Source organism: Aspergillus lucknowensis (genome assembly GCF_044049455.1).
Source record: "Aspergillus lucknowensis strain CBS 449.75 chromosome Unknown BJX67scaffold_59, whole genome shotgun sequence".
In the NCBI taxonomy this organism is placed as follows: Eukaryota; Fungi; Ascomycota; class Eurotiomycetes; order Eurotiales; family Aspergillaceae; genus Aspergillus; species Aspergillus lucknowensis.
Window position 1 is genome coordinate 152,128 of NW_027263603.1, and position 20,187 is coordinate 172,314.

A 20,187-nucleotide genomic window follows, 5' to 3' on the forward strand; every position below is an offset into this window, starting at 1 on the left:
CTATGAATTCAGTTCACTTCATGAAAATCACATACACAAGGCAGGGTGACCTATTTTCATACCATTAGCTAGCGATCCCACCTTCTTTCTCACCCCACCTTTCTAGATCTAGAATTGGAGAAAGGCAATGACATGGTCAGTTTAGTTTACCATCTAAGTCTGAAACACGGGTAACACCGTCCCCCACGACCCCTTCGTCCTCTCTTCCCAGTACCCGTCCTTCCCGCCCTTGAGCCTCCACACGGGCTCGCCGTCGGGCGCCTGCGCCTCCTCGACCCGCGTGAACCACCGCGGCTCCCAGGACACCCCAGCGGCTTCCATCTCACGACGGCGCGCGCGCTGCGCCTCCTCGAGCTCGACCTTGACTTCCTCGGCGCGGTCGACGTCTCCGTCTTCGAGGGCACGCTGGTCGGGTCGTAGGCGCGAATCCGTGGGCGGGATCTTTTTATCTTCTATGGGGGTGATTTCGTTGAGTGAGGCGGCGAATGTGGTGAGGCCGTAGTGTTTCGGTGCGTGCGGGACGAGGGGACCGGCTGTCCAGATCGTTGACGTCGCGGAGCCGTTCCGTGTTGATTGGAGGGCTGCCGTCCATGTGCCTGCGAGCCCAAGGGGCGTCTCGCGGCCGGAGGGGTCGAGGAGCTTCGTAGTGACTTCCTCGGAGCGGCCGGAGAACATGCCGCCGGCCTTGAAGGTGGAGATTGTGCGGTGGCCTGTTGTCTCGTTGAGTACGGTCATTTCGCCGACGGGTTCGACGTATTTCTCGCCCGCGATGATGTTTCGCAGGAAGGAGGTTGCAGGGACCCAGGAGAAGTGCTCGCCTGTTGTGTGAAGGGTTATACGGAGCTTGCCTTCCGTGACGATTTCGGCGGACTTGCCCCAGAATTTCTGGGAAGGGCGTGGAGATTGGGTCAGGGACCAGTCTTTGCTGTCGGCCTGGTAGGCGAGCTGGACGGGACGGTGGGAGACCTTTTCTGCGATGAGGCGGAAGCCCATGTCTTCGCGGACCAGTTCGTAGGTCTCGCCGAGCATGGGGTTGAACGGTTTGCGGATTGCGCGTTCGCGGACGCGGCTGCTAGAGAGTGAGGAGAGGGCGAAGGCTGTTATGTGGAGGATGCGGTCGTTGGCGTCGCTGAGTTGGGCGGCTTTGTCGAGAAGGGCAGAGTATTCCATGATCTCAGCTGCTCGCTGGAGGAGAGAAAGTGGCTCGTTAGACGAGACGGGCATCGATATCTGGGAGAGGTCCTTGCCGACGTTCTTGCGGAGGAAGCCGATCAGGCTGGGTGGCATCACAGTCGGTGCAGTGATGTTTCTCCGGCGAGAGACGGCGTTGAGCGGGAGTGGAGTGAGTGACTTGGGTCGTGCCGGGAATAATGGAGAGTACTGGTCGTGAGCGGCGCCTGTGCTTGCACGTGGTTCGGAGACGTCGTCGTCGCTGTCGGACGGCGCATCGTCGGCGGTGGCTTCCGCGGAAGCATCCGCGATTGTGTCCTCCTCGTCGCTGTCACCCTTGATGGTGAGCAATGGAGAGTCACCATCAACTGCGTCAAAGAACTCCTCGGACCTGTCCGATTCCACACTTAATCGCGACTGTGCGGCGGGTTCTGGAGGATGGCGGCGCTGGTGGCTCTCTGTGATCAAAAGCGAGAATTCACTGACAACTTGGTCTAGGTTGCGTAGAAGAGCCATGAGACCGTCATGGACATCACCGGTTTGCTCTGTGGATATCCCACCGGGTTTGCGCTCAACCGAAGAGTCGCTTGGGACGGACAGTTTGGAGGTTGGATTGGAAGCCTTTCGCTTCCAAAATGGTTTCTTCTCGTCACCATTTGTCTCAGCTGGATTAGGGCTGGGTGACCTTCCCGTGCGCCCACGGGATGATGGGTTGGGGCTCATGTACTTTGGGTCAGTGTCCTTGGCGAGGCGCCGGACAGCATCACGGGATGCCGACACTCGGCTGACCAGGTCTGCAACCTGCTTCCACTCACGCTCTTCTGCGGCATTAGTCAGATATCGCTGCTGGGATTGTCGAAGTGCCGACTCCGGACGCAGGTGTTTCGCCGAGGAGCTGTGGTCATCGTCTGCGGCGTTCTTGGAAGTGGAGGCTTTTTCTAATACGCGCTTCCACGCCACGAATTCCGCGTCGTTGCGGGCGCGTAGATGCCAGACTTCGGTACCGGAGTCTATGGAAATCTCGCGGGACTTTTCGTTGCAGGCCACTGCCGCTAGATTCAATGGGATCGAACCCCTGAGAGTAGCAGAGTTTGGGTCATGGAAGTAGGATAGAGTAGACGTTGCAAAATCGAGCGAGAAGAACCGCCGCGCCCACCCCTGATGACGCTTGCGGCGTCGCTTAAGAAGGAGCCCTGTGTGTATCGTCGCCGCCGAGTTTCCCCCGCCTTGAACTTGGATCTGCGGCGGCATTTTGGCAATAACACTATTGCCCCGCCTTCGCGACGCTGAAGCCTTCCCGGCCTCCCCGCCCTCCCCTGGTGGCATAGGCTGACTGGCGGCATGGGGTGTTGGGACTGCTTGCGGGGGCAACGCAGTCGGGTAGGTAAGCAGTGCAAGAGTCACGGTCTTTGAAATCTGCTTTGAAAAGGTATTGTCGAAGACGAGGGCGTAGTTGCCGCCCTCATTCGGGGGTACGTCGTAGGTTCCCTGAACGATCTTGTCGGCCTCGCATTTGCCGGTCCAGCGGATCTGCTTTAGTCCCATCGCCGTCAACTTCTCAATAAGGGAGGTAGAGGCTTGCTGCCGCGAGCTGCCATTTGCCAGGTTCTCGCTCGAATCATTGCTCGGGGCGTCGGTTGTTGACAAACTAGGGGTGCTCAGGACGCCGGACTGGCCCGGATGCTTGAAGATACCGAAGTTCAGCGATTTCTTGTGCGGCTGGATGCTCCAGGAGATGGTATGGTCGGATTTCACGGGGACCCAACGGACGAAGTACGACTGGTTAGGAAAGAGAAAGCTGGTTAGCTCCGCTGGTGGTAGTCACATTCCCCCGGGGGGTTGTCTTACCTTGCTGTGAATCTCGAGCTCTTCCATGGCTGCCATGGCTGCAGGAGGGTCAGAATGCCGAAGACGACGACAGGATACGATTCAGTGCCTGGTTCTTCGTGGTTGGGGCTCGCCTGGGGAGTTATTTGGGGGGTGAGATTCAAATCGGTGCCTGGAAGCAGGCGGAGGGGATTCACGAGATCATCGACTGAAGCACAAGAGAGCGAGATATTCATTCAAGACCGCAAGGACCAGAGCGAGGGACAATGAGATGCACGATAGGGAAAAGAAGAGCAGCGGAAGAAGCGGAAGAGAAAGAGGACATGGTTTCTTTAATTAACGAAATGCTCCGGCGTGGAATGCGCGGAGGGTTTGGAGAGCCTCCGAGAAACACCGAGGCGAAGATCCAGCTTGCGGTCTTCACATGGAACCTTCTGCCACGAACCACGGCTCGCCCGCGCTGTTTATAATCATCATTTCTAAGAATTACGGGAAATATTTCTGTGGATTCGTCCGGACTCTCTTCTTTTCTCCTGCCATGCTACGTATCGACTAAGCCAGAAAGACACCTGCTCCGCCGAAAAAAAAAAATGTAGAGGAATATTACACACTGGAGAAAGATGACCAAGGAGAAGAATAGCAATAAATATAAATACACAATCCATCAGCGCCGTTTCCCAGCCTGCATATTGGTGAACAACAGCTTGAATCCATTGCACAGCGCCCGCATGTCGGGGTAAGGGTTGCGCTGGAGCTCGTAGCCTTGCGGAATCACCTTCACCGGCCAGCTCTGGACTTGTGCCTGTTTCCCAGCCTTGAAGCAGAGATAGAAGTATCCAGCGTGCTTGGGATCGATGCAGAAAGCGTACGCGGACCGTCGCGGGTTTGCCACGGTGTAAGTGTTCAGCCAAGAATCTAGAGCATGGTTAGTCGAGCACCACATCGGGGGAAGAGGGGAGCGTACAGGTGTCATCTTTGCTGCCTTCTTGGTACTTCTCATGCAGCATCATCTCGTCCACCTTCTTGGCCATTGCCTTGACATGGTTGAAGATTAGGTCGTCCAGATCACTGTATGTGAATCGCCCGCCAACCTTCAGCGTTCGCCCAACGGAGAACTCGTTTTCTTTATCCAATTCTAGGACATCGATATGCTGGAAGATGCCATCCGCTACCTTCCACGTGACCGCTAGGTGATCAGGTCCCTTTGATGAGGGTCGAATTACCACGTCGCCGCGACTCTGGGACCCCAGGAACTCCACTGCCTGCGTGGAGTTGAACGGACGGAAGAGCGGGTGTTTAATGACACGCATCGTACGTCCGCCGCTCTGTGTCGTCGCTTCGAGCGCTTTCCGGTCCCCCTCTTCCTGGCGAGAATCCCATTCTCCAGTGTCTAACCGGTCGAGAGTTGGTTTGGCCGGCCGGCTGACTTGCTCTTCGCGAAGGGACACGTTACAAGTGAAAGTCTTTCGATTCAGGAACATGACTTTGGCTGGCACCGTCTGGTGGAGCGAGTATAATGCCCGCACTGGAATATCGTAGCGGTCGGTCATTTCTGACTCCCCCGCCAATGCGTCGATGCCGCAGTCGAGCTTTCCTTCAATGTGGTCGTCGGTTATGCGCTTGATAGAGATCGGTACTACCATGCCTTCATCTAATGTATCCGTGGTTTCGCCGGTAAGCATTGTGAAGATATCGTCGGTGCTGAGGAAAACAAATTGCTTTCGCAGCTCTTCGTACGGCTGCTGAAGTTCTGCCCGGATCGTCTCAAGCGTGGCGCGTTTCCGCTGGTTGAGATTCTTTTCCAGCTGCTCAGCGTACTCTTCCAGAATCAGGTCGTTGACACGGTCCTGAGCCTCCTCGCGGAAGAGTTTGCGCACAATAGCACCAGATCCGTTCTCATCCGTCTCCGCCTTAATGTCTTCCTCGTCCAACTCCAACGCGTCCGCGGCCATCTTGCGAGCGATATCGTAGTCTTCTGGATGCACTCGAGTATTGTCGAGGGGATCTGCGTCTGGGTCGGCGCTCTCAAAGTCGACGTATAGGAAACTAGCGGAATTGTTCCATACTTTGACACCCATCGCTGGATATTGTACGCCGACTCCAAGCAGAGCATATCGATTGTTAACCTCTCCTCCAGTCATATTGACTATTTTCAAGAGATGTGCTGCCTTGCGTGGGCCCAATCCACAGACGTAAGGAAGGAGGTTAGCAGTTGATTGATCCGAAACGGCTTCGTTGATATCGACTCCAACCAGGTTGACCATGTCGACCAGGGCAGTTTCTAGCTGCTTCAGCAATAATTCCTGAGTGACCAGTTGCTGGCCTGGCTTGAATTGTATCGACACGATGTCCCGACCTAGCGAGGCGTATTCCTTTAAAGGGCTCTGTAGGTACTTGGCCAGCGCTACGCAGTAGTGAGTGAGGGGGCCGAAGCTGGGATGATCCTTTTTCGCCCGTTCACTGTGCTGGTAGAGGCGCGCCACCTCATCGTTGACGATTACCACCTCTAGCCGGTCGCTGACCTCGTCATCACGGTCGTCTGTATATGTTGCACCCCGTATGTTTTTGGTTTCCACGATATCGGAGAGCAGTTTGTAGAGCCGTCGGGTTTCGGGAGACATGCCAGACACACCAATGACGTCCGGATGTCGGCGAGCAACAAGTTCAACCAGAGCACCCACATCCTTGCCGTCGGCGATACCGCGGTCGATGTCGCCGATCGACAAGTCCACAAACTTTCCATTCTCAAGAACGCGACCATCTTCCTCCACGTACGCCCAATGAATGGGTTCCCGGCCGACGACACCAGTACCGGTTGATAATGCCAAGACGCGTGGGACAGTGCCCAAAATCATACCTTTCGGCTTGTATGGCGCTTGATCCAAGCGTTGGGAGAAAGCTTCTCGGCATTCTTTTGCGACATGGTTCTCGCATTCTTGGCGGATGTTTTCCTTGACGCTGCGGTTGATGACGCGTTCGAGTTTCCCCAGGGCTAGGTCCACAACCTCGCGCCGCAAGCGATTCCAGGAATCTGCGAGCTCGCTATAGTTATCGGACTCGATATCGGGATATAATCTTCTTCGAAAATTCTCGAAATTCTCGAAGCGCACCTTGACTTCCACCAAGCCTTCTTCTTCCGCCTTTAGCATGCGGAGGAATAGCTCGGGGCGGCGTGCGATATCGCTCAGTTGTTGATCTCTGAGGTACTTGAACTCGTAGTATGGATGATGCTCGTCGATACGCCGTAGACCCTTTTCTGTACGGAAGCAGTCGATGGCCCCGTTCATGTAGTAAGCCTGACGGATGACCTTGCGCATTTTGGGGCTCGTCACAATTTCTTCCGCAAATAAAGTTTTTGCGGCCTTGACTACTTGGGACGAGCTGCCAAAGTCACGATCCACGAATCCATCGGCCATGGCTTCCGGGCCCTCCGATGGGTCTTCCGTATACTGACGCCGCCCTTCTTTCAGAGCGTTTTGGGCGAATGCGTCCGCTGTGATACCGAACGCACGTACCAGGCCATAAGCCTTACTATTGCGAACCCTCTCAAAGAAATTGTTTGTCTGTGCTTTCCGCCGCTGGGTTTCCCCATTAGTGTCACCGTTCGTTAAATCCAGATCTCGTCGCTCGGAAGCGTATCGGAAGTGGATGTAATCTTGAATATCCTGGAGCTCCTCCATCGTCGTGGCAGTGGGGAGCATTTCCTCGACGATCGGGTCATCAACTGAGAAAACTGTCCGAATATTGTCGTATGTCTTTTGGATAGTATTGCGTTTATCCACCAGAGCCTTGAACTTGAGATCATAGTCAAAGATATCCCATAAATCCGTCATGTTCAGCAGCTTCTCCGCTTTGACCGTGTATCCCGAACCGGACTCGGGATCTCCAAATGACCCATCCGTAGGAACCTTGAGAGTATGGATCATGTAATCTTTTCGATGTTGGAAGATGAATGGCACCTCCCAGTCGTCGGTGACAAGAAATTCGAGGACCTTGGCCACTGAACGCTGGAATGGCTCACGAAGTTGCGGCTCCAAGCGTTTCTTCAGTAGCATCAGATTGGCGATCCATGCGGCTTCTTCGCGGAATTGCTCATCGGTCAGGACGACATTACGGTATGGCTTGCGGGCAATTTGGTGGCGCTCCGGCTCATCGATGAGACGAATCTGGTTGTCCTCCTCCGTCAACATCTTTTCTGCGAGCTGCGATGGCTCAAAAACGTCCTTGAGGTCTAAATGCTTCTCCACGTCTTCCTCCTGCTCCTCTTCTTCCTCCTCCATAGCGAGCGCAAAGTAGTACTCATTTCCATCTCCAAATGCGGCGCGCATGTCTTCAAGCGCATTCTCATCAAGGCCCATGATGTCGGTAGTCCCCAAGCCAATCGATTTCCTGGGACGAGCAACTTCGAGGTCTTCTCGGTCCCTTTGTAACTCGTCATCGGAAAAGACATCTTCTTCAATGAAATCGTCCATCTCGCCACTGGGGTGCCTTCGGTGACCGAGCCTTCCATAATCTGGTGCGGGCTCATCTTCCTCGTCGGAATTGAAGATATCGTCGATGGCTTGGGACGGCTGCCGCGTATCTCGGTCCTTGTGACCGCGCTTTAGACGTTTGTATTTCGACTGGTACCGATTAGCATCTCTTGGGGGTGTAATGAAGACGGCTGAAAAAAGTGCAGAAGAAAAGGGGTGGATACCTCTGCTGCAGCTGCAGATTGAAGCTCTGGGTTGAGCTCGCCAATCAACTCCAAGTCCTCCTCGTCCAGGTGCTCATCCTCGCGCTCTCTTTCTTCGCGTCTCCGCTTTCTTCTCTCCCGACGACGATGCGCGCGTTCTTCCTCCTCCTCATCTTCGTCGACGATAAATCCTTCTCGGACCTGAATCATCATATCGGATTAGCAGATAAAGATATCACCGCGTTGGCGACTTAGCGCCGAGACCTTGGGACATACTGCTTTAGCTGCTTCTTCGTCATCATCTTCGTCTTCGTCCTCTTCACTGGAATCGTAGTGATCCGCGCCGCGGTCAGCGGTACGCTCATCGCCTTCACCATCGAAGTCATCGACGAGCTCCTCCTCGTTCTCCTCCTCGTCCAGAATGGCCTCCCCCTCGACCAAATCGCGGGCGCTCATGGTGTGCTAATTTCCTTGCGGTGAAGGGGGCGGACGTATCAATAGAGATATGCGCTGGGAAGAAATAAATGAAGGAAATTTGAGCTCAGTGAAGGGCAAGACAACACATCCGCCGTGACTCCGGTGTGACGAGGGACTTCCTCCTGGAAAAGTCTGGGAGACGCTCAAAGAACGGCTGCCACTTCGCATGGAATCACTTGTTGGTCGGAGTTCTTTTGGGTCGTCGGAGTGGCTCAGTTGCGTTCACCGCCTGGAAACTGTGGCGCTTGCTCTCGCGTGGCTGGCGCTTCAATCACGTGCAGTGCTTGATCTTTGGGCAGGACAAGCAAGTGAAGGATGCAGCCAAACATTCGACGGTTCGGGGCGAGGCAGGAAGGGTTTGGATTCCTAATTTGCGTTGATTAAAGCCCTAACAATATTGCCATGGAGTTGTGATTCCGGCTCAAGATGATGTTTTGAGGCCAAGTTTTCAAAAGGGCTGCAGTTGAATGAAATCGGGCCACGCCTTTGTTCCAATTCAGAAACCACATGAGGGTCGTGGTACCTGAGGATCTGATCCTTGAGACACACTCAAAACGACACTGTCTTCCAGTCGACTGCTTGGCCTTCTCCAAGGCCACTAAATTAAAGCTCTGTCCAGCCGCTGCTATTCGTTCTCGCTGCTTCGCGCCTGTGTTTCGATCTCCATCTCCGCCCGAAGCTCCACCATCCACATTCGTCCGTCCATCCTCCATCGGCCCCGTCGTTATTTCTCCTTCCCTCAGGGTCCGAACTCGTTTCGTGAGTGAGTTCTCTCCCGAAGCCCTCTTCAAACTGCATTCATCTCTACTTGGTGGGCTTCTGATCTGTCTCAAGGACTTATCAGACAGTAACTGTCTCAGGAGAGTCCAGGGTGAACCCCCCACCTTGCTGGTTGGACTCACGGCGCTTGTCTGCATCTCAGCGCCCAACAAACGGCAAGCCCTGCTGTCTTCGCTCCTGCTACTTGCCGCTTCTAAATTCGCAGCCTATTTACCGCCGACTCTTCCTTATCTGTTGCCCTCCACCTTTCCTCGCGACCCCTCGCGTTGGCCCAACCCCTCATCCGCCGGAAGTGTTCACAAAACGCCGTAGCAATGGCCGATCAATTCAAATCGCGAACGCTGAAGCGCAAAAATGTGAAAGGCCTTGCCTTGAACTCCACTCCGAAAGCTGCCTCTAACCCGTCCGATGGAGATGCCCAAATACCTGGGGCCATCGGTAACACCGAGAGTAACCGCACGGATACCCTAGAGATTGGTTTGGAATTCCGGTTGGATCTTCGGAGTGAAGATTTGGTTACCTTGAAGGAGCTCGGTGCTGGAAATGGCGGAACCGTATCAAAGGTCATGCATGCCTCCACTAAGGTGGTCATGGCTCGGAAGGTAGAGGCTATCCTGTTCCGGCTCTCTGCGTGGACTGTTGTTGACAAAGCTAGATTATCCGCGTCGATGCCAAAGAGAATGTGAGGAAGCAGATCTTACGAGAGCTACAAGTCGGCCATGATTGCAATTCGCCCAACATTGTTACTTTCTACGGAGCTTTCCAGAACGAGGCCAGAGATATTGTGTTATGTATGGAGTATATGGATTGTGGGTATGTACTTCATTCTACATGTTCTGCGGCATACGTTGCTTTGTTTACTTGCTGACCTCTTCCTACCAAGTTCGCTCGACCGTATCTCCAAGGACTTTGGCCCTATTCGAGTCGATGTGTTGGGCAAGATCACCGAGTCCGTCTTGGCTGGTTTGGTGTATCTCTATGAAGCTCATCGTATCATGCATCGTGATATCAAGCCTTCTAACATCCTGGTGAACTCTCGAGGCAACATCAAATTATGCGATTTCGGGGTCGCAACAGAGACAGTCAACTCTATTGCAGACACATTCGTTGGTACTTCTACTTACATGGCCCCTGAACGAATCCAGGGCGGTGCGTATACCGTGCGTTCCGATGTTTGGAGTGTGGGGTTGACGGTCATGGAATTGGCTGTTGGCCGGTTTCCGTTTGATACGACGGAGTCGGCGGCTGGAGACCGAGCCAGCGCAGGCCCAATGGGTATTCTGGATCTTCTACAGCAGATTGTTCATGAACCTGCCCCTAAACTGCCAAAGAGCGATGCTTTCCCGCCCGTTTTGCACGAGTTTGTCGCAAAATGTTTACTGAAGAAACCGGAGGAGCGCCCGACGCCGCTCGAGCTATATGTCCGTGCACCCCGCCGTTTATTTAACTTTCATGTATTGACCCATATCTTAGGAAAAAGATGCGTTCCTGCAGGCTGCCAAACGGACCCCAGTCGACCTCCAAGACTGGGCAATCAGCATGATGGAGCGGCACAATCGCAAATCTTATTTGGCCCCCCCGGCTCCGAAATCCCTCAAGGAAAACTCTTCATCACCTTCGCCTTCTCCCAAGCCCACAGCCCACAAGCCTTCTCGTCCCTCTGTTAGCGACATCCCTCTCAACAGCCAACGACAGCACAGACATGTCCCCTCGAATCCCTCCAATTACCCTCGACCCACCCGTTCTCCGCCACCAATTTCCCTGGAGCATTTGTCCCTGGAGTCAAAGCAGGATGAGTACCGTCCAGCTCGTCGTCCGTCCCGAACACCATTGGGCGATTCAAGCTCCAGTTTAGATAAGTCGCTTCGTCCTTCGATAGGATCGCGTTCGGCTAGTTCGCATAATACGAAGTCGCGGATGCCTCTACAGAACACGGCTCTACCATTCCGTATGGCTCCCTCACCTAGTGGTACTCAGTCTCCTAGCACAGGATCCTGGCAGCATCAACCGAATTCTGCGCGTGGTGACCATGTGGCGGGAGCCGTCCAAACCATGCCTTCCCTTGGTTAAATCATGTTTTCCAACAAAATTCCCAACGGGCCACCGAGTTTCTGATGATTTTGCATCGGCAGGGCGCATTCATTCTTTGACCATTTCTGTCTCCCCGCGAAGGTTGTCTCCCATTTACCATGGCTTGTTGACTGTTGTGCTTGGCCGTGGCTGATCTTCCCTCTTTCCCCACCAATGACTTCTTTCCGTACCTGTCATTTCGCTTTTCTCGAGGCTGGAACTCTTGCATCTGTCTTGTCCAGGATTTGCATCTCCAGATCATGTCGGCCTTCCCACGAGTTCCCTTTTATTTTCTTTTCCTTTCAGCGAAGAATATACGTCATTGCAAATTGTCACTATTTACAGCCTTGGCCACCGCTACTATACCTATACATCGCATCCCTATCATGTTGCGTAATAGAGTGAAATCAAGCTTCCTCTTCTCTGGTAGTAAGTAAAGAAGTAAGTGCCCCATTGCCCCCTCGGCAAGGACGCTCTTCGGATACACGGTTCGGCGCTTGGAAGCGGTGCCGTCCCAGGGTTTCTGCTTCCAATCGGTTCGATCAACCATCGCCGTCAGCTTCAAGTTCATTCACCCCGCTGCCCCCCCCCCTTCTTATAGGAATTCATCCTCTCTCACATAGAGGAACCTGATAAGATGAGACGATGATCTCCTCGACAGGTGTCGAAAATAGGATCGGGCTAGTCTGGTCTGTCCACTAGTATGTGCTTGGCCTGCCAAGCCTGTACAGGGGGTACCAGGGTTTGGTGTGCCTGATTTTAGTACCGGCATTGGTATAACTACGGCGACGGGTCCAAAAAGCCCTTGCGTTCCGGGCCTGGACGCCATAAGCACCCTGTCTATTTGTTAAGCACTCCGTGGATATGTGATCTCGATTCCATATATAGGGCATCAAAATCAATATCTACTACTTTTCCAAATCCATGGAAAATAATCGCTCTCCTGTTGAGATACTGTCGAGGCCAAGTCGAAATAGGTGCTCCACTGGAATGGTGGCAGGGGTAATATTAGTTGAAAGGTATCCTGATGTAGAGGGAGGTATGATGTCGACGAGCTTACCAGTGACGTCCGCGAAAGCGAGAACATTGAAGCCCCGAGCGTAGTTCTTAACTCGTCTTATTCCTGATTCGTCGAGCTGGACGACGAATGTGGGATTTTCGAAGCTGATCTTTGAGGCGGATGAGAGGGATTCTAGGAACGTTTCTGGGACTAAGTTCTATTGATTAGTACGTGTAATGCCATGCCAGAGGCTGGGTTGTGTTGAGCAACAGAGTAACGTACGCTCCTGGCTAATGACTGTGAGGCCGTCCCTGCTGGTGATGGTAAGTCGGAACCGGGCTGTTGTTGTGTTTTCGAGAATGGACACTTCGGCGTCTGCGACTTGGAAATGCTCCGTGTATACTGTATGTGCTTGCCTACACGCAAACCTATGGTTAGTCTGCGTGGATCAACAAATTGCTGGGGACAGCCTACAGCTTCCATAGTGTCCTTTCGACGGATATTGGGTATTGGAGGGTGAGTATGAACAGCTCTAGTTGCATCTCTTCGACCTTCTTCCTGAATGATGTGCAGCCTGTTGCATGTACTGCGTCAGCAGTGCGGGTGGACGGTTAATAGGACTCACTTTCTAATGTTGAGAAATGAATTGTGACTCCAACATCTCCAGCTGGGTTGGCATCACCGACGGCAGTGTATCCGACGCAGCTAATGTCTTCGAAAGTAATAGATTTTTGAGCATTGTCGGAATGGAGTTGCGTAGAGTGTGTCACTGTTCCTGGTTAGAAATACAGAACCTTGAAATTTGGGAAACAACCACGGTTCGTACGGTTGAGTGTTGTCCGAACGATGTCGGTGTCTTCGGAATGGGGAGCTCGAGCGTAACGCAGTTGGATCTCTGCATGGTCTTCATATCTAAAGAAGAGGTACTCTCCGTCCTGTTCAGTGAAGACGTCCGAGTCGGTGCTTTTGTAATGGAGGATGTGTACGGCTTCAACGTCTGATCTCTCGTAAAAACTCCTCCGAGAAGAACTTCTGAACGTCACTGAACCAATGGTTCGTTTGTATGGTCTCGTATCGCTGCTCATAAGGTCAGCGTGCTGTTTTTTTTTTTTAGAAACCTAAGAAGCCTCGGGCTCTAAAACTCACGCTATCAAGTTGAGAATATATGATCGAAAGGGCCCTCCTTCCGAAGTATTGGTAAAGCAGAGCAGATTGTTAGCTCCCTGACATATTAACGGGGCCGTCTGATCAAGAGTAAGGTGCTGAAACAGATCTTCAACCTCTGCTACATCTGTGGCGCGTTAGTCGCGCTACCCAGCATTCGGAGCTGTACTGGGTTACCTGATCGAGCCATATTCTTAACAAAGAGCGTCTTGAGAATACCACAGGTTCTATCGGCGACCTTATATAGCATAAAACTTCTTTCAGCCCCTGCTACGCGAGTGCAGATGCTCAAAGGTGATACTGACGCTCGGATTAGTGGCGGAGGATCTTTTGAGGGAAAACGAATGAGAGACTCACGAGCAAACGAATCAACCCTAGCGCGATGGGATACTTGACTTCCAGGTACTACACAGTGACAAATAAATAGCCCCGCAGCTTTTGATTTCTTGTGTGACAATATGTCAGGGTTGATGGTGGCTAAGGGACAAACGAGCTGGGACCCAGTCCCCTGGCCTTCGTGCAGTTCAAAGGTTTCGATCCTCTGGTACTCGGTCCACGATGTCTGTGTTGTCTGGCGTTGTAAGGTCACAGATGAGTTCTCTAGGTTCTTTGTGAACCAGGTATGGATGTCATGGAGCATTTCGTGGTTGTCGTTGACAATGGTCTCAATCCGCCGAGCCTGGGAGCTTCTACGGGTTAGCAAGGGCACACGAGCGAAAAGATGGCAAGGCATACTTCGCAATGACGCCAAGGAGCAAGTTGAGGCTGTTCGTATGGACAGCCAAGTTGCTCCGAAGCGTCATCAAATCACCCCCTTCTTTTGTCCAGAGGATGGCCTTCCAACCACTCTTGATGCCTTCATTCCATCTGCGGAATGTGGAAGAAGCGGGACTGCCATCAGAAGACCTCCCGATATTGCTATACTTCTCGACGATAGCCTCGAGATGTTTGAGTGTCTCGCCGCAACTTTCAACAATCCGACCAACAACATCCTCGTCCCCACCATTTCGAGCCTTGAATGCTCCAGGCAGACTCGAGCTGTCGAGCGAGAGGCCGTTCTGGATCTCATTCCGAAAGGCCTGCAAGGCTGCGCTCAGAGAGTAGAGTTGATTTTCGACTTCACGGAACTCCTGGGGGGCAGACTTGCGGCCTCGCGAAAATGCACTTCCCAGTTTGAAAGCTAATCGGCCGAGGAGATAGATATCGCCCACGTTGAGCGGCGACGCCATGGCGGATACGACGAGGCTGAAGGCGCCCTGGAGATGACGAAGTGTGGTGGAGCAAGAATCGTCTCCAAAGACGCCCTGCCAAGCGCTTCCTCGGCTCAGCCTTGCACCGTCGTCGATACTTTTGTTACTTTTATTCATCCCAGAACGCCTCATTCTTCTCTTCACCTCCTGCAGCACTCCGCCATGACTGTTATTCCTGGTATTCTGTTCAGTGCTGTCGAACCGCCCAATCCTTATGAAGACGATCGGGACTGGGAAAGGATAAGAGCTTCTCAGCATTCTATACGCCCCAGAACAACCACTGGCGATGCCCGTTATATCGGCCACACGGTATTGCCTGTAAAGCCTCCCCTTCCTGACTCTCAACCTCCACCACCAGAGTGGCAACCACGGCAAATACTGCTGCCGCCATTCTCGGTGTCCCTTGCCGTCAGTGTCACCGACGGAACGGCCAAAGCAGTCGTGACGCAGACGTTTCGGAATGACTCCTCAAAGAATCTCGAAAAGGGAACGTACCAGTTCCCTGTTCCCTACGAGTCGAGCGTCGTTGATTTCAAGTGCCAAATCGGGACTACAAAGACCCTCCAAGGACATGTGAAGCCTCGACCGGAGGCCAGGCAGGAGTTCAATGAAGCAGTTCAAGGAGGTCAATCTGCTGGCCTTGTGGAGCAGGACAGCCCGGAAATCTTTAGGACGGAGCTGGGAAATATTCCACCGCATACCACGGTGGAGATGAAGCTTTCTTTCATCTTCTTCCTCAAGTATACACTCGCGGATGATGTGACGACGACCGTACTCACAATTCCAACATATGTCGCTCCTCGGTACGGCAATCCAGGCTTTGAACTCCGCATGACTCACCCGCTGCACAAGACCAAGCTGTCCCTGGACATAGACATCCTGACCAACACGGAGATCCGCGACGTGAGGAGTGATACCCACCAGGTCGCCGTTGAGCGAGGTGGCCACCAGCGACAATGTCAACGCTGGGCTGATTTTGTGACTAGCTCTCCGTCTCACGAATCCACTTCTGCATCGGTGAAACTTGATGGAGATTCGGCTTGCCTTGACAGGGATTTTGTACTTGTTATATCTTCACATCCTCCTATCGAGGAGGAGTTGCCTCATGCAACCCTTGAGATCAGTCCAGATTCGAAGGGATCCTCGGCAATGATGGTTGAGATACCTCCAAGTTTCATGCTTCGTGGCCAGCAACCGATTGAGGATACTGAAGTCATCTTCCTCGCCGATCGCTCAGGATCCATGTTAGACAAGATCCCCGGGCTTAAATCGTCACTGGAGTTCTTCCTGCGTGGTCTTCCTCGAACACGGTTCAATCTCTACTGCTTCGGGTCTGATTTCACGTCACTATGGCCAGCTTCTCGGGAATATGGTGATGACACACTGGGGGAAGCGCTCGATTATGTTTCCCGCTTCACCAACAACATGGGAGGCACGGATCTTCTGCCAGCCCTCGAGTCTCTGGTTGCTTGCCGTGGACAAGGCTCCCTCGATGTTATTGTCCTCACGGACGGCGAGGTCTGGCAGCTGCAGAAGACCATTGAATTTGTGCGAAAAACACACACAGAATCCAATGGGGCTGTTAGATTCTTTGCGATGGGCATTGGTAGTGCCGTCTCTCACCAGCTTGTTGAAGGTATCGCGAACGCAGGTGGCGGGTATGCAGAGATTATCCCACTTGCAAGTAGCAGTGGGTGGGAGGCTCGCATGGTTGCCGTGCTAAAAGCCGCTATGACTGGCCATGTTACCGGCGTTTCTATTGAGGTGGAAGGCGTAGATATATTCTCAAGGAGTAAGAAAGGCTCCACTTGTTTGCTTCGTTCTGTAAGCTAATGGCCTCCAGGTGACCCAGTCACGCCACCTACTGTCCAGATGTCCCCAGGGGATGTCTCGAGCTTGAGCCCCTTTGTTCGGAATCGAATTTTCATTCTTGCCGAGAACAGCCAGCTCAACGCTCAATCAGTGATCAAAATCAAGAGAAGGTCTCTTGACGGCCGGGAAGTCGTGACCGCTGTTCCGCTTTACGTACTACAGGAGCAGGATTCCACGCTTCATAAGTTCGCAGCTAGGGCTCTGCTCGGAGACCTTGAGCGGGGGAGAAGCTGGATACAGCACGATGAGCGGGCTGATCGGACGTCGACAGAGGAGAGCGAGCTGACTCGAAAGGAAGGAGAGCGCCTCGGTTGCCTGTATTCGCAGGTCTCGAAGTGGACAAGCTTTGTGGCGGTCGAGACGTTGAATGAAGTTGGAAATGAGAAAGCATCATCAGACAGCCGAGAGTATGCGACGAGCATGTCTTCCGACCTGAAAATGACGGGCGTCGAGGAGATGGATGTCGACTGGGACTTGCTATATCCAGGGGGCGGATCTTCGGGCTTGAACTACGGTGACTTGAACATTGGCTCTTCCATGCCTCGCTCGCCCAAGGGACGACGAAGCCTTTCGATGAAGGCTGCTCAGTTGATAGGAACGGTGTTTATGCCTGGTAAGATACGCGGCTCCAGTTATGGGGCCTCGCCCCGCCACAAATGCAGCCCGCCTCTGCTACCTATCGTGCCCTTTCTGACCCTTTCTTAGGTCTCGGGGCTGGGGAAGGAGTTAAAGCTACGGCCTGTCATGTTACCAAGAACTCTCCGGGGGCTGTGGTGGGCCATCCCCAGGAACACGTCCCGAGTACTAGCTTTGCTCGTCCTGCGCCTCGTGCCGCTCTATTTAGATGGAGGAAACGTAAATCTCCCAACCTCGCGGTTTCTGCTGCTTCGTATCCTGTATCCAGCCCACAAGGGGACGAACTGGAGTTCGTCCGACGGGTTTTACGATTCCAGAAATCCAACGGGATGTTTGAGGTCCCTGAGAGCGACGGGGAGAAAGTTCTTGGAGTCGACCTGTACAGGATCGTGGAGTCCCTCCAGCAGAAGCGTGCAGACTACAACCTGGCCGTGACAGTTGCGGTTGTGGCCTGGTTGGAAGTGAAGCTCCCGCAGCATCGAGGATTATGGCTGCGGATGGTGGAGAAAGCGCGAGAGTATATCCAGCTGTATCCTGGGAGCGATGAAGAATCTCTTCTAGATGCTGCCGAAGAGATGGTGAAAGAGAAGGATTCTGGCGAAGTTCAAGCTAATTGAGCGTCTGCTTGTTGGAGAATTGTATTTGGATACAATCTAATGGCAATTTCATGGCAACAGCCTGTGTATTCAAGACGTTGATTTGGATAGCTTCCTAGCCCTAACCCATTCATCGAATCTCCCTGTCCAGTCAAACTCATCTAACATCTCCCTCACCTGCCGCGAGATCCTCCCCGCCTTCGCCTCCTCAACCACCGTCCTACGGTGAAATATCACCCGCGGATCAGCCCCATGCTCGAACAACTTCCGCACAAGCACGGCATCCCCCCTCCGAGTGGCATACAGCAAAGGCGCCCGCATCCGCCGCACACCACTCCCAGTCCACGGATTCGGATCCGCACCATGCCGCAGCAACAGATCGAGCAGTTCCGCCGTCTGCTGGATCGCCGCCTGCAGCACCGTCCCCGTAACAGCGGGATACGTGCGGTTCGGATCCGCGCCCTGGTCCAAAAGCGTCCTGACCATTTCAAGCCGGACAGAGCCAGGGCAGTCCTGCAGCGCCGTAAACAGCGGGCCCTTCGGGTACCGGATCGTCGTGTGGTGGATGTCAAATTCCCCCCAGGCCTCCTCCCCATACCCAGACCCAGACCCAGACCCAGACCCAGACCCGTCTGTGTTCCTCCTCAGCACCCGCACAACATCCACATGCCCATTCCTGATTCCCTCCATATACGCCTCGAACCGCGGCGCCCCCGCGGGATCCGGCCCCGGCGCGGTCTCATACCGCGCACACCGCTCATCCAGGTACCGCACCATGCGTACATCGCCAACCCTCGCAAACCCAATCAGGGCCACCCGGAACGTCGCCCACGGGACAGACTTCCCCGGGCTGATCTGGGTATCCCCCAGCCACGCACGAAGCACACCCCGATTCCCCACCCGGATAGCAATGCTCATCGCGCGCTGCTCCTCAGCCGGGGCCGTCCACGCCCCATACCGGAGGAACGTCTCCATGATCGCGCGGCTGCCCTTCCGGACAACGAGGTAGAGGGGGAATGTGCGGAAGAGGTGGCTCCAGGTCGTGTGGAGGGTGCTCCCAGTGCCAGTGCCGCTGCCGCTGCCGCCATCGTGGTTGTGTTGGCTGAGTTGGACATCGTGTTCGAGGAGCGCTTGGAGTGCGCGGGGATCATCACGGTTAATTGCGTCTAGGGCGAGGGCGAGCTGGATCTGCACGACCTGTCTGGACCAGTGCGCCTTGTAGGATGCCGATGTGCGCATTAGGCGCTCGTAGATTACGGGGTCGAGGTAGGGGAGAAAGCCGCGGCGGATGGGGAGGAGGGAGGTGACGATTTGGTTGATTTGGGTGTCTGTATGGGTATCATATTTACTGTTACTCCTACAAGCAGAGACAGAGGCAGAGGCAGAGGCAGAGGCAGAGGCAGAGGCAGAGGCAGAGGCAATAGTCGCACACTTATTATCGTCGTCTGTGGCGGCGGCAGCGGCGGCGGAAGTCTGCCTCAAGTACTCCCATGCAAGCTGCGAAAGCGCACACGGCCGCTCATGGTCCTGCTCGATCTTGGCCCGGAGATACCGCCGCTTCAGACGCGGGGGGAACGTCTCCCACGCGCTGGGGACGTCTTCGAGGTGCTCGTTGTAGAGGCGGTCGGTGCGCAGGAGGAGGGCGAAGATCTCGTCGGCGAAGGCGGCTTGATGGGGTTAGTTTGAACGTGGAGACGGTAAACGAGGGAGGGGGGTCTGGGGAGGTACTGTTCACGAGACGGGCGCGGAAGAGCGCGGGGATGGGGTGAGTGTTGACGGCGTACTGGAGGATGAGGAGCATGAGCTCCGGGGGGAGGCGGCGTGGGGGTGCGGGCAACATGTGCGCTGAGGATTTCAGGCTGGGATGGAGAGGTGAAGAGAAGAGAAGAGAGGACGCGGCGGGGATGTCCACCTGCAGGCGAGAAGCGATGCCTTTTGTTCCTTCCAGGAGCTTGGTCAGCTTGTCTCTGCCCAGTTCATGTGCGTGCGTTGCATGTCAGAAGTACGAGCCTGGAGGATTTAGCCGCCACGAGCTGAGATTATTCCTTCTTACTATTGTTCTCTATACAAGCCGACTCACCACCATCAAAAGTAAACACCAACGCCCAAAACCTCCAGAACAAATTAACTTAGATACCCACAGCCCTCCGAAACGCAACATTCGAAATAATCCACCCACCACCACTAACCCCCTCCCCCTCCCCAGCTTTGAAAGGCGCCCCATCCCCCCTCGCCACATCCGTCAAAAACCGCCCCAGATGCTGCGTCGGCGAGTCACTCTTCGTGAAAATCCCGCGCATAACGGGGCCCATCACCGTATGCAGCGCCTTCTTCGTGAGCGTCTGCTGGTCCGGACGGCGGCGCATGGCTTCGAGGACCTTCGGGTCGTGCGCGGGATCGACGTACGCCGGGCGGACGGAGTACGGTCGGAGACTGGGGTGTTTCTTGGAGAGGTCGATGAGCGCTGTTTCGCATTGGCCCTTTATGCGGCCGAAGAACGGGGTTAGAGGGCCTGGGGTTTGGGTTGCCTGGGTGTGTTAGAGAAGATCCCGTGGAACTTTAGAAGGGGAGGGACGGGGGGGGGGAACGTACACCCTCGCCGGAGACGTAGACGAAATTAAACGAGTCCGATAGGCCCGCGAAGGCCTCTGCCGCGGCGAGCGGGTAGTC

The 20,187-nt window shown here is 54.3% G+C and overlaps 7 protein-coding genes across 7 annotated transcripts; 2 read left to right on the plus strand and 5 right to left on the minus strand.

The window, feature by feature from the left end:
* Positions 1 to 153: 153 nt before the first annotated feature.
* On the minus strand, positions 154 to 3,054 carry BJX67DRAFT_385189 (oxysterol-binding protein related protein OSH3; the record flags this gene model as incomplete). The annotated part of the gene is made up of 2 exons (XM_071033803.1): positions 154 to 2,949; positions 3,019 to 3,054. 2 exons carry the CDS (start codon positions 3,052 to 3,054, stop codon positions 154 to 156), a joined length of 2,832 nt encoding a protein of 943 aa, XP_070881935.1.
* Positions 3,055 to 3,487: 433 nt separating this feature from the next.
* Positions 3,488 to 8,316, minus strand: spt6 (chromatin-remodeling histone chaperone SPT6). The gene is made up of 4 exons (XM_071030261.1): positions 7,949 to 8,316; positions 7,694 to 7,873; positions 3,962 to 7,619; positions 3,488 to 3,912 (listed from the first exon to the last, which is right to left on the minus strand). Exons 1-4 carry the CDS (start codon positions 8,126 to 8,128, stop codon positions 3,662 to 3,664), a joined length of 4,269 nt encoding a protein of 1,422 aa, XP_070881936.1. The 5' UTR covers positions 8,129 to 8,316; the 3' UTR covers positions 3,488 to 3,661.
* A 772-nt stretch (positions 8,317 to 9,088) lies between these two features.
* On the plus strand, positions 9,089 to 11,159 carry ste7 (MAP kinase kinase Ste7). Its single transcript, XM_071026573.1, has 4 exons — positions 9,089 to 9,531; positions 9,585 to 9,742; positions 9,813 to 10,350; positions 10,403 to 11,159. The coding sequence occupies exons 1-4, from the start codon at positions 9,244 to 9,246 to the stop codon at positions 10,997 to 10,999; spliced, it is 1,581 nt and encodes a 526-aa protein (XP_070881937.1). The 5' UTR covers positions 9,089 to 9,243; the 3' UTR covers positions 11,000 to 11,159.
* Positions 11,160 to 11,907: 748 nt separating this feature from the next.
* BJX67DRAFT_385192 (uncharacterized protein) lies at positions 11,908 to 14,392 on the minus strand (the record flags this gene model as incomplete). Its single annotated transcript, XM_071033804.1, has 10 exons — positions 11,908 to 11,984; positions 12,060 to 12,209; positions 12,282 to 12,415; positions 12,474 to 12,573; positions 12,625 to 12,768; positions 12,826 to 13,076; positions 13,146 to 13,290; positions 13,341 to 13,463; positions 13,521 to 13,849; positions 13,899 to 14,392. The coding sequence occupies 10 exons, from the start codon at positions 14,390 to 14,392 to the stop codon at positions 11,908 to 11,910; spliced, it is 1,947 nt and encodes a 648-aa protein (XP_070881938.1).
* Positions 14,393 to 14,575: 183 nt separating this feature from the next.
* BJX67DRAFT_385193 (VIT and vWA domain-containing protein) lies at positions 14,576 to 17,538 on the plus strand (the record flags this gene model as incomplete). Its single annotated transcript, XM_071033805.1, has 3 exons — positions 14,576 to 16,205; positions 16,257 to 16,898; positions 16,991 to 17,538. The coding sequence occupies 3 exons, from the start codon at positions 14,576 to 14,578 to the stop codon at positions 17,536 to 17,538; spliced, it is 2,820 nt and encodes a 939-aa protein (XP_070881939.1).
* Positions 17,504 to 19,479, minus strand: BJX67DRAFT_276865 (ankyrin repeat domain-containing protein). The gene is made up of 2 exons (XM_071026574.1): positions 19,246 to 19,479; positions 17,504 to 19,184 (listed from the first exon to the last, which is right to left on the minus strand). The coding sequence occupies exons 1-2, from the start codon at positions 19,355 to 19,357 to the stop codon at positions 17,608 to 17,610; spliced, it is 1,689 nt and encodes a 562-aa protein (XP_070881940.1). The 5' UTR covers positions 19,358 to 19,479; the 3' UTR covers positions 17,504 to 17,607.
* Positions 19,480 to 19,646: 167 nt separating this feature from the next.
* Positions 19,647 to 20,163, minus strand: BJX67DRAFT_385195 (uncharacterized protein; the record flags this gene model as incomplete). The annotated part of the gene is made up of 2 exons (XM_071033806.1): positions 19,647 to 20,045; positions 20,110 to 20,163. Coding segments are annotated over 2 exons (453 nt in total), but the record flags the coding sequence as incomplete, so codon positions are not given.
* Between the last annotated feature and the right edge of the window lie 24 nt (positions 20,164 to 20,187).

Coding starts and splice junctions, on each gene's coding strand:
- ste7 (XM_071026573.1), top strand. CDS start 9,244: ATGGCCGATCAATTCAAATCGCGAACGCTGAAGCGCAAAAATGTGAAA. Junction 9,532..9,584: donor AGGTGGTCATGGCTCGGAAG/GTAGAGGCTATC, acceptor TGACAAAGCTAG/ATTATCCGCGTCGATGCCAA. Junction 10,351..10,402: donor CGACGCCGCTCGAGCTATAT/GTCCGTGCACCC, acceptor CCCATATCTTAG/GAAAAAGATGCGTTCCTGCA.
- BJX67DRAFT_276865 (XM_071026574.1), bottom strand. CDS start 19,357: ATGTTGCCCGCACCCCCACGCCGCCTCCCCCCGGAGCTCATGCTCCTC. Junction 19,185..19,245: donor CCGCGCCCGTCTCGTGAACA/GTACCTCCCCAG, acceptor AACCCCATCAAG/CCGCCTTCGCCGACGAGATC.
- spt6 (XM_071030261.1), bottom strand. CDS start 8,128: ATGAGCGCCCGCGATTTGGTCGAGGGGGAGGCCATTCTGGACGAGGAG. Junction 7,620..7,693: donor AATCTGCAGCTGCAGCAGAG/GTATCCACCCCT, acceptor AATCGGTACCAG/TCGAAATACAAACGTCTAAA. Junction 3,913..3,961: donor AGGCAGCAAAGATGACACCT/GTACGCTCCCCT, acceptor ACCATGCTCTAG/ATTCTTGGCTGAACACTTAC.